The sequence below is a fragment of the Drosophila innubila genome (assembly GCF_004354385.1).
Source record: "Drosophila innubila isolate TH190305 chromosome 2R unlocalized genomic scaffold, UK_Dinn_1.0 1_C_2R, whole genome shotgun sequence".
NCBI classification, from domain to species: Eukaryota; Metazoa; Arthropoda; class Insecta; order Diptera; family Drosophilidae; genus Drosophila; species Drosophila innubila.
The window spans coordinates 5,244,850-5,260,326 of record NW_022995374.1 but is presented as its reverse complement, the minus strand read 5'-3'; the positions used below and the strand labels follow the sequence as shown (position 1 = coordinate 5,260,326).

The 15,477-nt window shown below is 42.8% G+C and overlaps 6 protein-coding genes across 8 annotated transcripts; 2 read left to right on the top strand and 4 right to left on the bottom strand.

Moving 5' to 3' along the window:
- Positions 1 to 2,041, top strand: LOC117784575 (dynein assembly factor 3, axonemal homolog). Of its 3 annotated transcripts, none has more exons than XM_034622337.1 (2): positions 1 to 1,561; positions 1,916 to 2,041. In XM_034622337.1, exons 1-2 carry the CDS (start codon positions 1 to 3, stop codon positions 1,984 to 1,986), a joined length of 1,632 nt encoding a protein of 543 aa, XP_034478228.1. In that variant the 3' UTR covers positions 1,987 to 2,041. The 3 variants fall into 3 exon arrangements, with proteins under 3 accessions (XP_034478228.1, XP_034478229.1, XP_034478227.1); XM_034622338.1 differs by having other exon boundaries at positions 1 to 1,529; positions 1,689 to 2,037; XM_034622336.1 differs by having other exon boundaries at positions 1 to 2,037.
- Positions 1,986 to 3,442, bottom strand: LOC117784576 (mitochondrial ribonuclease P protein 1 homolog). The gene has a single exon (XM_034622339.1). The coding sequence runs from the start codon at positions 3,391 to 3,393 to the stop codon at positions 2,038 to 2,040; it is 1,356 nt and encodes a 451-aa protein (XP_034478230.1). The 5' UTR covers positions 3,394 to 3,442; the 3' UTR covers positions 1,986 to 2,037.
- A 152-nt stretch (positions 3,443 to 3,594) lies between these two features.
- On the top strand, positions 3,595 to 7,392 carry LOC117784248 (pre-mRNA-processing factor 19). The gene is made up of 3 exons (XM_034621936.1): positions 3,595 to 3,750; positions 3,809 to 5,162; positions 7,084 to 7,392. Exons 1-3 carry the CDS (start codon positions 3,732 to 3,734, stop codon positions 7,226 to 7,228), a joined length of 1,518 nt encoding a protein of 505 aa, XP_034477827.1. The 5' UTR covers positions 3,595 to 3,731; the 3' UTR covers positions 7,229 to 7,392.
- On the bottom strand, positions 5,102 to 7,011 carry LOC117785749. The gene is made up of 7 exons (XM_034623963.1): positions 6,972 to 7,011; positions 6,844 to 6,920; positions 6,678 to 6,787; positions 5,988 to 6,615; positions 5,801 to 5,934; positions 5,499 to 5,742; positions 5,102 to 5,434 (listed from the first exon to the last, which is right to left on the bottom strand). The coding sequence occupies exons 1-7, from the start codon at positions 7,009 to 7,011 to the stop codon at positions 5,237 to 5,239; spliced, it is 1,431 nt and encodes a 476-aa protein (XP_034479854.1). The 3' UTR covers positions 5,102 to 5,236.
- Positions 7,359 to 8,081, bottom strand: LOC117784249 (ragulator complex protein LAMTOR2 homolog). Its single transcript, XM_034621937.1, has 3 exons — positions 7,937 to 8,081; positions 7,681 to 7,867; positions 7,359 to 7,621 (listed from the first exon to the last, which is right to left on the bottom strand). Exons 1-3 carry the CDS (start codon positions 8,002 to 8,004, stop codon positions 7,499 to 7,501), a joined length of 378 nt encoding a protein of 125 aa, XP_034477828.1. The 5' UTR covers positions 8,005 to 8,081; the 3' UTR covers positions 7,359 to 7,498.
- Positions 8,082 to 8,885: 804 nt separating this feature from the next.
- LOC117783968 (kelch domain-containing protein 10 homolog) lies at positions 8,886 to 15,057 on the bottom strand. Its single transcript, XM_034621548.1, has 3 exons — positions 13,726 to 15,057; positions 10,365 to 10,916; positions 8,886 to 10,299 (listed from the first exon to the last, which is right to left on the bottom strand). The coding sequence occupies exons 1-3, from the start codon at positions 14,548 to 14,550 to the stop codon at positions 9,874 to 9,876; spliced, it is 1,803 nt and encodes a 600-aa protein (XP_034477439.1). The 5' UTR covers positions 14,551 to 15,057; the 3' UTR covers positions 8,886 to 9,873.
- Positions 15,058 to 15,477: the final 420 nt, after the last annotated feature.

The window sequence follows — 15,477 nt, the reverse complement described above, 5'->3', positions numbered from 1 at the left end:
ATGTTTTGGGGTCTCAGCTCGGCACTCGATTTATACGCGGAATATGTGCAGGCCTTTAAGCTGCCGGATGATGCTGCAGACGCTCCAGTGGCAGGTCAACCCACTGAAATGAATATACTCATTTGTGGAGGCGCCGATCCGCGACATGTGATCAAAACGCTGGCCAAACGCTATACACATGGTTGTAAGCCGAAGCTGAATTTCTATGTGCTGGATGCCTGTGTGGAGATTGTGGCCAGGAATATGCTGATACTTGGCCTGGCACTGGAACCACCGGAATCCTTCAGTTTGGTGTGCAAGACGCATCTGTTTATGGACATCTATGGCAACTCGCTAATGCGACCCAGCTCCCATCATTATATGGCTGCCAAGGGACTCACTCTGTTGCGCATGATCTGCGATGAGGAGCTGCGTCAGCGTCTGGCGCCCATCTTCAACATTGATGCCTTTAAGTACAGGGAGCGTGATGGCCTCGAAATGACCTTTAACTATTGGCGACATCCGGAGGAGATCTTCGATATACAACGCTGCTGGGAGCATCGTGTGCGCTCTCTGCTGGGACCACGTTACGATCATCGGCAGGGCGCCTTTGACTGGGATCTGAGCATGACCCTCAAGGATCGCGAGGGACAACAGATTTGCTCGCAGGAGTATCGCTACTGGCGGGAATGTGGCGTTGCCTTTGTCTTTCCGGAATATGAGCACTGCAAGCCGAACAAAACCTTTGCCGCCGGTCTCACCCGGAATGGACGCAACTATGTGCATCGCGGCTATGTGGGTGACATCCAAACCGGTCCCTTCTGTGCCTTTGGACTGCGCAGCTCCGAGGAGCGTATGCATCACTCTCAGCACGGCGAGAATGACTATCGTGCCACAGATGTAACTGAGCGCAATCTGCTCGAGCTGTTCCATGAGCTGCAAACACAATCCACCTATGAGCACGACAAGACCATCTCCAGGCGTTATGGCCAAACACAGCTGCTGATGACGCCCCTGCTCTCCTACAACGAATGCGACATCACCGAGGGACAGCAGAAATATGACAAGCCCTGGATTCCAGTGCCCGATGTGCAGATTCACTTCATGTCCATCATGGACATACTGGAACTGCAAAAGGGAACCCGTTGGCAGGATCATTTCGACATTGCTTTTATGGCCTACAATTACAATACCTATCTGAGCAAGCAGTTCCTTGGCGCTCTGCGTGAGCGGGCGCTCTTTGTGATGGAGACAAAGCTGATGACAGTGGAGCGCAAGGAGCACGTTCAAAAGTTTGAGACGAAAATCAGGGATTTGCTTAAGGAAGCTGGCTTAAAGCCGTGTATCAACTATCAGGCAATAAATGCTAAGAATATGCTATTGAAGTACAAAAAGACATTAGGCGGCGAGGTAGATGATAATATGCCAGAGGAAGAGTCCAACGAACTAAATGAGGAAGACTCTAATGAAATGGGTTTATATATAACCGAGATACAGGAAGAAAAAGCGGACGAGATAGAGATAAAGCAGCAAATTCAGCTGAATGAAGAGCAACCAGATGGAACTTCAAGTGAACAGACTAAGCGAGAAGATCTCGAGAATGTGGAGAAACTGAAAGAATCAAATAAAATGGGATTATATACATCAGAGATACAGAAAGTGCAAACGGAGGAGATAGAAATTAAGCAGCAAATCCAGCTGAATGAAAGACAACCAGATGGGATTTCAACTAAGCAAGAAGATCTGGAGACTGAGGAGAAACTGAAAGAGGAAGATACACAACTGAAGAAAGATATTAATGAATAGTTGTTTACAAATTTATTTCAACAGCATCCAACGAATTAAAAGAAAGAAGAGTCCAATGAAATGGGATTATATATGGAAGATAGAAATTACAAGAAAAAACAAGCAGATGGAACTTTAAATAAACTGACTTAGCAAGAAGATCTCGAGACTGTGAAGCAACTGAAAGGAAAGATATTAATGAATAATTGTATACATAATTAGTTCAACAGTATCTTAACTTTATTACAATTAACTTAATAAGAAAGCATTCAATTAACTGCTCCGATTCGTTTTCCTTTTGCCCGTTGCCCAGCTCTCCAATTTGAAATCCAAGCCCTCCTTGTGCTGACGCAGCTTTTCCGGCTTGCCAAACACAGTTGTCTCTCGTCGATCGCCTTCATATTTCAGCAGATGATCGATGCGCACGTTCAGCTTATTGGCGCGTTTGTTTAGAGCCTGTCGATCATTGGGATGTGTCCCATAATCTGCAACCTTTCGACGCGGCACATGCTGCAATGCTTTATTCCAGTCGCCAGTTTTCTTCAGATCCAACATGATGCTGATCATTTGGTTAAGTGTCAGGGATTTGCCCGAACCGGCGCCCCACTGCAGATGGCGATCCAATGGCAAACGTGCCATGCGTAGACCCAAACGCTTCGCCTTGGCCAGCGATAAGGGCTCATTATTCACAGTGTCCACCATGGCGCCAACTATGTAAATGTCATCCGGATTGTATGTGACCAGATCCTCACGACAATGCGGAGTCAAGTAGACGAGTTGCTCCTTGGGAAACAGCTCTGTGAAACACTGACTATGCACATTCATTGGAAACTCTGGATTGAGCATAGTGGGTATATAACGCTTGAGGCCCTGCATACAGCTGCCATTAAAATTGGTATTGCAGTAATGCAGATCGAAGGGTTCGTCATTTGCACGGTTCTCCGCAAAGCAAAGCATCAACTGCTTGGCGGCATAGGAGGATTCGCGATTATTCATGTGGTCATCGTAGGAGCAGTCCAATACCAGTTTGGGTGCAAATTGCATGGCCCGCGTCAAGCGATTGTTCTGCCAGTGATTGATGGTTGTGTCGTAGATGCGCAGGAACATCGAGGTGTGCGCCAGTCCATAGATGATGTGATTGTTCTCCTCCCGCTCCTTGCGAATCTCAGCGACACGACGTTCCGTCTCCTCAGCACGTTGTTCCTTCTTCCGCTGATTCGATTCCTTTTTCATTTCGATTTGCCACAGAAACGCATAGTATTTACTGCGCGCCGACTTTGATGGCAGCGTCAACACGTGCGTCCAGTGATGATCCTGGAAGAATTCCACTGCTGGCACTCGGCGTCCCTCCTGATGCGCAATATCAACTTCCAGCTGCAGTACCTTGAGTCTCTTATCACGTTCTTCTTTGGTCTCTGATATTGTATTGTTTGGCAGTTCTTGGACAGTGGCTTGTGCAAATGGATTAAGTTTCTTCTTTATTGGATTTGCCGGCTCCTCCAAATCAGCCGTTTCATTTACATTTTGTTTGAAGGGATTACTCAAGCTGCGTACCGCTCCAGCTCGAAAGATTACTGGGCTATTTAATGCAAATTGGCATGTTTTCCAACGCACCAAGTTTCTTAACATTTTTAAGTTAATAATTCAATTTTAAGAGAATTCCAATCAGCACGCGTAAATTAAATAATAGCTACAGCTGGTTGCCTACAGTGCTGCCAATGCCATTTTTATATCTAAGTTGGCAACAGTGGTTGTATTATCGATATGTAAGCAGCTGATTGCGTGCAGTGCTGAAAACCAGCAAGTAGTATCGATATGCGATTGTAAACGTTTGCGTTCGCTGTGAATGTCAATTGTGCAAGAAGCAGCATTTGCCGACAATTTTTGCGCTTGTTTCTCTTGGAAAACGTGTGTAAAAGTTATAAAACGTATTTAAATCGGCGGGAAACGTTTTAATACTAGACGCGATGGCTTTGGTTTGTGCACGTAAGTTGAATCTGCTTTGAGAGTGTCAATCTTGACTAATTTACCGATGCCTTTTCAGTTACAAACGAGGTTCCCGAGGCACCCGTCGTGTCTCCGTATTCGGGCGCTGTTTTCGAAAGACGCGTCATTGAGAAGTATATTCTGGAGAACGGTTGCGATCCCATTAGTGGCAAGGAGCTAAAGCAAGATGAACTCATCGAGATCAAGACGCCAGCAGTGGTCAAGCCAAAGCCGCCAAGTGCCACCAGCATACCGGCAACGCTGAAAACGATGCAAGATGAATGGGATGCGCTGATGATCCACTCATTTACACAGCGCCAACAGCTACAGACGACACGACAGGAGCTATCACATGCACTGTATCAGCATGATGCTGCCTGTCGCGTGATTGCGCGTCTGAAGAAGGAATTGACGGCAGCGCGTGAGGCGTTGGCCACGTTGAAACCGCAGGCGGGCATAGTAAATGCTCCATCGATGATAACAGAGCCTGCACTGGCGTCAGAAGCGGGCAGCGGTGGTGCTCATCAAATGGAGCAGGCCGGCATGAGTGTGGATGTTATACAAAAGCTGCAGGACAAGGCAACAGTGCTGACGCAGGAACGCAAGAAGCGTGGACGCACTGTACCCGACGAACTGGTCACTCCCGATCAAGTTAAGAACTTCGTCACGGTCGCCTCGCGTCCCGGCCTGCATTCGGCATCTGTGCCGGGCATTTTGGCCTTGGATATCAACAGCGCCGATCACAGTAAGATTTTGACTGGTGGCAACGATAAGAATGCCACTGTATTCAACAAGGACACGGAACAAGTGGTCGCTATCCTAAAGGGACACACCAAGAAGATCACCAAGGTCATCTACCATCCCAATGAGGACACTGTTATCACCGGCTCACCAGACATGAACATTCGCATTTGGCATGTGCCCACATCACAGACGCAACTCTTGTTGCGCTGCCACGAGGGACCTGTCACCGGTCTATCGCTGCATCCCACTGGCGACTACTTGCTGTCCACGTCCTCGGACAAGCACTGGGCCTTCTCTGACATACGCACCGGACGTCTTCTGACAAAGGTCATTGATACGGCTGAAGTCGGTTTGACCACAGCTCAGTTTCATCCGGATGGTTTGATTTTTGGCACCGGCACTATGGACTCGCAGGTGAAGATTTGGGATCTGAAGGAGCAGAGCAATGTGGCCAACTTTCCTGGACACACTGGCCCAATTTCGGCCATTTCATTCTCGGAAAACGGTTACTATTTGGCCACGGCAGCGGATGATGCTTGCGTCAAGTTGTGGGATTTGCGTAAACTAAAGAACTTCAAGACCATACAACTGGACGATGGCTATGAGGTCAAGGATCTGTGCTTCGATCAGAGCGGCACCTATCTGGCCATTGCCGGCACAGATGTCAGGTGAGCAGCCGTTGAATTTTATTTATATGTATATTGTGTATTTTAGAGTTAATCAGGAATCACGCTGTGTATGCCTAGACCTTGTTCTTGTTACGCTGTGCCTGCTGCAGGCGATGATGCTTCTTAAAGTGCTCCATCCAGTTGTGCAGACGATTCTGCTTGACCAGAGCACGACGTGACATTTCCTTCTGCTTTGCCAGGCGACAACGCACGTTCTGCTCAATTCTGCGTAGCTCAGCCGGCGGTATGGTGTCCAGTTTGCCCAGCAGTTCCTGTGCATTAACAATTCATCCACTTAATCTGCATTTTTATGTCATCTTTGCTGCTAGGACTTACCAAGGCGAATGTTTGTATTTTCTCCAATTTGGCCAGTGTAGTGTCCTGTTCGTCCTTGTAGATGGCGTTCTTTGTACTAACCACTGGCGTTTGCAAGTCCTTCAGTGTGCGCCACTGCTTGGATGACTTTTGTGCTGGCGACTTGATTGGTTCCTTCTTTGGCTGTTGCTGCTCCGGTCGCACTTTGTTCTGCAACTGTTTCAATATCACTGGCACAATACTATTGAGTTTTATGCTCAGTTTGCTGCATTTTTGAAAGAGTTGGTTAATAATTGTTGCACTATTCATTACTAATTACCTACTCTTTGCAGTAGGACTCTTCAAAGTCGTTAAAGAGCTCGTGGGCACGTTGCTGCAGTGCAGCCACTCGATTCTGTAGAAAATCCGGTTTTCTGAGAAACACCACAGCACTCGCATTGCGTTTTTGTGTCTTCTCCTGCAATGATCCGGAATGAAATGAAGCTTTTCATGTGGAATTCTTCAACCTACCGCCTTGTCATGGAGCATGCCCACAATGTGGTTGAGCAGCGCCAGCTGCGTGAAGCGTCTATTGTAGTTGGACACCTTCAAGCGATTTCGCTCATAGCCCTTAATCCAAATTTCGGCATTCAAATGATTTCGTTTATCCAAATACGGCTTAACCACTTTCTCCATGTACTCCTTAACTTGCTGCACCTGCTCCAAGCCAGCTGGATGACGTTCGCTGATTTCCATGCTGACAATGTGCTCGGGCATAGTCAGTTTAGGATCCACCTGCTCCGACTGCTGCTCCACAGTGTCATCAAAATAGCTAATCAGCTTAAGCAAATACTGAAAGCGACCGTAGACCTCCTGGACCTCCATAAGGACACGTTGATGCTGCAGCTTCACCTGGTTAAGTTCCTCGGCCACTTTGTTTTCCTTTAGCTTCTTTAGTTTTTCTTGTGCCTCCAACATTTTCTTAAACTCGTTGGCCTTCATTTTCATGAGAGACTCATCCGCAAACTTGTGCAACTCCTGTGCCTCCTCGTACAACTTGTTTTGATACTCCACCTCGCGTTTTCTATCCAGAAACATCTCCTGTGTGGAATAGCACATGAATTTGTTTCTTGTTATGTCGCGTAGTAATAAAATATCCCTGCAAATAAAAAGGAAAACTCAATTAAAGCAAAGGTTACATGACGTCTTTTATGTCCTAACGTTTTCATCCGAAACTTCCTGGCCAGACGCTGCAAACTGGCATCCTTTATGTAATCCGGATCGATGGTGGTCACCACGCATGGAGCACGCGGATTGGCAACTTCACCGCGCTATAAAAAACTTGATAATTTAAATTACTTTTAATATATTTTTGTACATTTTTTACCGCATTAAAATCGTCAATGCTTAAGTTGATGGATTTCGGTGCGTTGGGTTCCAAATAATCCTGAGGCCGTATGTAGTCTGTAAAGATGCAAAATTAGTAAATTACCAGCTTATTACACTTTAAATTACCTTCATATTTGCGATATATTTTTTGTTTAAATTTTTTCATGTTTCAAGTTAAGGAATTGTGTTTGTTTATCTTGTTGCTAAGGCATTGATTTTATTATGTTTCCATTTACAGGGTTTACTTGTGCAAACAGTGGCAGGACTTGAAGGTATTCAACGATCACACAGCACTTGCCACAGGCGTCCGATTTGGGAAACATGCGCAGTATCTCGCCTCCACCAGCATGGATCGCACCTTGAAGCTGTATGCCATCGAATAAAAACACTGCAGACACTTTGTTTAATTTAAGCAATCGGAGGATCCATAGTTAGCAATAAGTTCTTCAACATTTTATAAAAACACATACCAGAAATAATTACCTTCTATTGTGCGTATACAAGACTTCTGCATAAATAAACCATTCTTTTTATTTCCGATCCAAAAGCTATTGACTTTGGCTTACTTTATATATGTATACATAATTAACAACTACAAAACAGGCTTTACACTTAATTCTAGTCGAAACCGCAGGCATTTGGTGTTGATCTCATTAAGATGCCGAGATTTGCTTAAGTGGCCTTTCCAAGTACTCAGCCAAGGCCATAGTCTTCTGTTTCAACATGCCCAGACCGACATGCTCCTTGGCATAGAGGCACAACAGTACACTGGCCACCTGGAATGCAATTGGTAAATTAACAAAGCTGCAGCTCGCTCTGTATGAAGTATAGTCACCTGTGTTATGGCCACATGCCCGCATTCGCAGTCAATCAGCACAAAGGTCAAACGATCCTCACGAAATGCGTTGCGTCCGTGTTTTTCGTATGCAGCCCAAATATTACTAGCAATAGCTGCCGTTATTCGGGCATCCTTATCTCCATAGCCGGAGTAGGCCAGCAGAGCACCCTCCTGGCTTAGCAGACTGCAAGTGTAAATAAAAGACAATTTAATTTATTTCTACATGTACTTTAAAGTTGCGGTGATTACTTACAGTGTGTTCTCGACGCCACCAGTGTTAGCTTGACTTAATGCTTGGGTAAGCGCTTTGGGTTTTAGCATTTTGTTTAGTTTTTCTGTTCTAAAGCCGTACAAAAAATGACAAACAATTTACGCCCACAACAGATTTGACCACTGTTGCCAACTGTTAAGAGGAAAAAATAGCTGTTTCTGGCTGGAAAGCATCAGAAAAATAGCTAAAATTGCGATGCAAAATAGCTAAGACCAACGGCACAGCTGATTTATAGATATGCTGCCAACTAAGCTATTTTATAACTACTTCTGGCTATTTTCAAAGTTCGATTGCTAGTAGGATTTGAAAATTGCTATAAGTCGAAAATGGCAGTTTTAAATATTTATTTATTATTGGTAAAACTATGCAAAACTTGCACGCAAATATAGTGTATCTGCTTTCCAGCCAGAAATAGCTATTATTTCCTCTAAAAAGCTGGCAGCACTGCATTTAGGAGACAAATATAACGGATATTCAAATTCACTTTGATGAAAGTAGAAACTGAAACGCAGTTTTGATAAATTAATCGTGAAAGGTAAAACATTTCAGATGACAACTTCTGGCTGTCACATAAGCAGATGCTGTACTTATTATTACATACTTACATTATGACGTCATTACTAGATAAACCAGGTCACGGTTCTACGCAGTTAAAGTGCACGCTCTTTGTAAATTGACAGCAGCAACAGTTTGAAACATCAACCACCGTGAAAGGAGGAATCAAAGATGCCGTTGGTTACCTATAATTGCGTTTTAGTAGTCTATTTTCGGGGTGCATTTTGGCATTGCGCATGACTCAGTTTTTGAATTGATGCAGCCCCAAATTTATGAATAGACAAATAACTGGGTCACCAACGACGCAATAAGTAAAGCTGTGTTAGAGGGTTGGATATGCGGAAATAATGCGATGCAAATACAAAAACAACAAATATTGTTACATTAAAAACTTTATTAACTTAAAGTCAACCAAATGTAGCCTGGGCTAATATATATGCATGTATATATATTTATATGTATAATATCGAGCAAACTTTTTTATATTGGGCAGGCTCGGTTTAGTGCCTTTCAAGATACCACAATAAAGACGTAATCTTAGATTAATTAAATATTACTACGTCTAAATATTATGTACACGTTGACAAAAAAATACATTGGAAGTACATTGCTATTGGGCAGTTAGCAGTTTGCGAGAGCACCAGAAGAAACGTTCTCGGTTCTCTTTCTCGTTCTCGTAAACAACCTGCCTTTTCCTTTGCTCATACTTCCTCTATATGACGTTGTTTGGTGTAGCCTTCAAGGTTGCGTGCTTGTAACTTTCTGCAAGTGCAGCAAGGGATGATGAAAGTCGGTATTGGTGAGTGGAAGAGGGGTGAGAGTGCCAGGGGGTGGTAAAAACAGCAATACTTGGAAGAACATACTGGTATTATAAGTATGTTAGATATATTTATGAAGTGTGGATTCTAGGTTGTGGATTGTAGATTGTGCGCTGGCTGTTCTTCAGTTACTTGATATATATATATTTTGTTTTTGAAATTTTTCATAGAAATTGCCTCATGTCTTGTCGTACTATCGATCCGCTATCTAAACTTAATTACATACGTCTTATTTACATGCTTAACATGCCACCGCCTTTCAACGAGTCTCGAGTCTACGAAATATCAAAATACACACATGTACTATATATGTATGTAGTATAAATATAAATGTCCTTTTCGTATTCGATCACAGCGCGCGCTCAAAACTAATTAATGTATTTTTATGTGGTTTGTTATTTTCATAACCATTCTCGTATTTGAAACAATAAACCGAATAACAAACGTAACTGCAACACAGGAGCAACCACTCAGTACACATTATCAATTCACAACTTTATTTGGGCAGGGATTGGGGGATTTGATGCTTGATGCATGGTTAGCCTATTATTGCATTTGGGATCGGGCACGTTTCGCAATCGAATACAGTGATGTCACAAGGGATGTGCCCGGCTGGTTATCGCTATCAAAAGTCTGAGGCGGTAGACGTTCGGTGAACCTCTTGGGTATGCCAGCACTTAGCAATGCCTTGCGATCGTACTGATCGAGATTTTCATTGTAATAAGTGATGGCATCCCAGCACATTTCACTTAGCTTTGGTATGGTCATCCACATCTTGTAGAGATCATTCCGACGACGCATCTCCTTGTCGTTATACTCAATCCCGCCAAAGATGTACATGCAGCCATTGTCCGAGTGTGCCGCCGAGTGAAAGTACAAGGGACGCGGTAAACTGGCCGTCTGAATGATGGTCCATTGCTTGGTGCGTAAATTCAACTTCCAGATATCGGAGAAATAGGTTGAGAAGTCACCCTAAATGATAAAAAAAATATTAGATTTGCTGTCATAATGATTATTAGATAAGACTATCTACTCACCTGCAGACCACCAGTGATAAAAGCTTCAATGTCGCCATTCGACGACTGATGCTGCACACAAGAGAAGCATTTTCTCGGCTTCGGATAACCCTTATCATTCTGGCTCCAGGCCATACTACTCCGATCGGGCAGTGTATCAAAGTAATCCCATTTATTTGCATCCAGATTGTATGCCGGTATACGTTGCAGATCGAACACCGAATTCGAAGTACCACCGCCAAGGGCAAAGATGTGTTTGCCATCATAGACGACCTCGTGGCGGTAACGACCCTCCGGATCGTCACGCATCTCTGGGCGGCATATGTAAACGTTCTCCCACACCTTTGTGCGCAGATCCAGACGGTACACATCGCAGGAGTAATCAAAGCCTGTCGTTCCTCCAATCGTGTACAGATAATGCTTGTGTATGACAATGCCTGGACCATACTGAGCCGTGGGCAAATCCCCACTAACCTTCAAACGCTCCACACCGGCCCTCTCATCGCTGGTGCGATACACGTAGCAATCATTCGAACACGACTCTCCAAACGGATAACCCGTGCCGCCATGTGACTGCAAAAAAGTATGGGAAATTTTCGTTAGTTCTGTCTCCATTAACTCCAGAAAAAATGATGCATAATGGAAACGGGAATAACCCACAGTGTACACCGATTTTCAAGTGAAATGTCACTTTGATCATGATCTGGCCTCTAAATTCAGTCTGTATTCAATTTTTGTTCATTTTATCAACTCTGTATATCATAATTAGTATAAAACAACACTTGATTCTCACACCTTTAATTTTTTGTAAAAAATCATGAACAATTGGATAAAAATTTTGACTTGTAAAGTGGCTAAATATGAAGTCTGACCAACTTCAAACTGCCATAACTTGATCAAAACTGAACCGATTTTCAAGCAGAATGTCATTTTGATCATGATTTGGCATGTTAATTCATTCTGGATTCAAATTTTGTTCATTTCCAAAATTTAATTATTTTCGACCAAGATGCGATTTGGATGGTAAGGGTCCCCCCTTTGAAATTTTGAAAATTCAAAATTTTAAATCTCAAGTTTTCACTTTTAATCAACTCCTTATATCGTAATTAGTATAAAACAGCACTTTAAACTTGATTCTGAGACCTTTCATTTTTTTGTAAAAAATCATGAAGAATTGAACAAAAATTTTGACTTGTAAAGTGGCTAAATCCGAAGTCTGACCAACTTCTAACTGTCATAACTTGATAAAAAACTGAACCGATTTTTAAGCGGAATGTGATTTTGATCATGATTTGGCTTCTTAATTTATTCTGCATTCAAATATTTTTAAATTCGTTAAAAAAATTTGTTTTGCTCTAGGTGTAGCTATGGATTTTGATACTAAGGGTCCTCTCTTAAGACGATTAAAAGAAAATTACTAGAATATGTTAAGAAATTCTATTAGCTACATCGCTAATTTATAACTTGAAATTCGGGCAACTCTGATCTGCAACTGCAACCTTTGCATTCAATTAGCAGATATGCCAACAACAAAGAAGCTGGCGATGCTTCTGGCTTATCAGCAGCAGCTCAGAGTTCGCGATAAGCGGAAACATGTGTACGCAGTATGTTACGAGTAGTACACAAATGTATCTTTATGCTGTACTCTGTACATTTGTCTGTGCGTGTGAGTGAGTATGTGTGTCTGTTTTGTGTATCTGGGCGTACTTTGGGAGTTAAAGAGATGTGGGAAAGCGGGTCTCTGACCATGTTTTATGATTAACTTTCTAATTAAAACTAATTGTGAAGTCGATTGTACAGTGGAACCAGCATATATTGAATTATTTTCGGTAAGGGCCTTAAATCTGCTGAACCATTTTAGTTTAAATAGAGGACAATCTCATATTTAATTAATATATGCATAATTGACAGATAGACAGTTAGGCTAGTTATTGTTTTAACTTAATTAAAAAATTCAATTGGGGAAATAATAAAATATGAAAAATCTGAGAGTTTAAAAATACTCGTTACATTAAAATCTGTTTTTCTGCGCAGTAAAAAGCATAATTTGTGGCACTGAAATTGGCGGCAATTGGGACTGGTGATGCTGTGGATGCAGCACGAATTGTACGGCAAATCAAGCAAAACCACTAAAAGACAATCAGTCGTCACAACCACAAAGTCGCAACCAGAAAAAAAATAAATAAAATATAAACCACAATGTTGAAAGAAAAAGCGCGCGCAAGTCGCTAATGTTTTGGGCTATGTCATAGTAATAGAAGAGGGGAGGATGGAGGCTGGAAGTGTGTGGTTGAAGGGGGAGGAAACCAGGTAAACAAGTTGTTGCATGCAGCAACATAAACAACAACTGCGTCATTGCCAACAGGGATGATGAGCTAGCTGGTGTTGTTGCTCTTGTTGCCACTGTCGCTGGGCATGCGCATAAAAGAGATGGCAGCATTAGCAGCGGACAAAGCAACAAAGCAGCAGGCAACGAACAGCGCGCAGCTGTTTGGCTTTTGTTTTTTCTTTTGGGCCTCTCGAATGTTTAGAATGCATAAACAAAGCAAGAGCGAATAACCAAAGCACAAGTGGGGGCGGGGGAGACAGGGAGGGAGAGACAACAACAACAATCAGTCAACGTGTATCGTTGTCTGTCTGACGGGCGTGGCATTAAGCCCAGACCAAAGCTGATCGACGCCAGTGATGCCAACTATTTTTTCAGACAAATAGGACAAAACGACCAAATTTTTTTTAAAATTTAATTTAACAGTTTGAGGGCATCCTCGATAATTTTTTTCCCTGCCTTTTCGTTTATTTTTACTAAGCTAACTTGGCTAAACACCCTCTCTACTTCTACATTCGACCAAGGCAATACTAATACGGTCAGAGCAAAATTGCCCAGTTTCAAAAAAGGGTTATTGCCTGCCGAGTCTTCACATATTTTGCATCGGTCCAAAACTTTGGCGTATTTCCAACATTCTCCCATTTTATTAGGACAGATTTTCGGATAGAGGATGTTTGAGATTTTCCCCGGCAGAAGCAGTGGAAAATAGGACAAATCTATTCGAAAAAGGGACAAAATGGCATCACTGATCGGCGCCCAGTGACGAATGCAAATAATGTCGTTCGTATTATGCACGATAACGATTCCGATTACGATTATGTTTTGTGTACAAAACGAGTTTCCACTGCGCAGCGAATCGTTCGATGACAGTGGAAAGGAGGGGGGAGGGGGCGGGGGCGTATGCCACCTCTAACAGTTGTGTTTTTGTTTTCACAAACACACACACAAGCAAACAAACTCACACACACACACTCAAAGTTGCATCTATTTTTGTTTCTCCCATTCTCTACACATACAATATACACGTACATATACATGTGTACATTCAATACTCACAATCAGCACATCATTGTGAATGGCAAGCGCATTTGAGGCCAACTCAGTGGGCATATTGCTGGCATTGTCAGCATTTAATTCCAATTTCCAGCGATTTGTGGCAAAATTGTAACTCCAGAGCTCCTGGAACAATAGGCACCTGCCGCGTCGAGCGGCAATTAGCGCACTGCGCGGATTGTAACCGCCCAGCGAATACAGATGCGATTTCGATGCAATAATTCGATGGCCACTGCGTGCCAAGGGGAATCCGCCAATGTTATGCTTTTCCTTGAACTGGCACTTGACCAATCGCGCTGGCTGGAACGTGTACATGGGACGAGCTGGCTCCGATTGTCCGACCAGACCTACATTCGATATGGTTGTGGACATTTCGCTCTCATCGTTCGATGTTGTCCAGTCGCCATCTGAATACATTTCCTCCAACTCGGGATCTGATTCATCCTCTTCGCTTACATAATTCTCATCGTCGTCGACGTCATCGTCATCAACATCGTCATCCACATCGATTTCATCATCGGCATCCTCGTTCTCCATGTCGCTGGCATCCATTGGCTCGGCAATTGCATTGAAACGTGCCACAAAATCAGCTTGTGCCTGCTCTAGCTGCTGCTGTTGTTGTTGCTGCTGCTCCTCGGGCAGCTCCTCTTGTATCTCCTGTTCCATTACGTTATTGTTGTTGTTGTTGTTATTATGTTGGGGCTGCTGATTGATCGCTTTTCGATAATAACTGTCGAGCAGTTTGGCGACAAATATAACAAATGTCCAAGTGTGACGCAGTTTGTCTAAAATGATGCACTTGAGTTTGTACAGATTTAATATCTGCATAACAATTGTACTTCACACTTAAGCGCACTTTCAATTCAATAACGAACAATTTTTTCTCAAAATATTTAATCTGTGACACTCGTCAATTCTAAGGTGAATGTAAATAACAAAATTTTGACTGAAAATTTTTGTTCCTTTTTGGGGGAGCCTAAAAACAGAAATCGACCACGACGACCTGCACAGCTGGCTGGGGGCTCTCTTTTACTCTAATGCTGCTGCTGTTGTTGTTGCTGTCATGTTGACGTTTGCTCTCACTCGCGCTCACACATGTTACGTTATGTATATGTCTCTGTATATGTACTGTGTGATTGTGAATGTTTTCTAATTACGCACTACACACTGATTTTATTTTTGTTGACTGTTTTTGAAGCTGTTTATTACACGATTGTCTAAAATGTAATTGTTTATTTTAATTGCACAAATTGAATTTCACTTACGCACCACACACGCACATCGTTGCATCTGCAGCACTGTTGACAACTTAGCTATATTAAAGCTAATTCTGGCTATTTTGATAGAGAAAACAGCTCAAAATAGCTCAAAAACAAAATGAAAACCCTGAACCCAGAAACGGTGTGGCAGCTAGTAAAAATACCTACAGCTTAAATGTCTGGCAGCCTTGCTATTTAATATAAGTGCGCGATATTTTAAGCATTTTTAAATGTATCCAGCGTCTCAAACGTGCGTCCATCATTTGCTATTATTGGAAGTCATAAATAATTTGAAATCTGCGCCGAAATATCACAACGTTTGCTAGTCGACGACAACAAAAAATTGCAAAAGTATCAAAAAATCCGACAAAATATCTGAACAAATTTTCAAAATTCTTCTAGCTCTTAAATTATAGAAGTTGATCACAATTAGAAAATCGGTTTTAAATCTGCTAGCCCGTTTTCTGTGGCGACATGACTATTATAACAAGTTGGC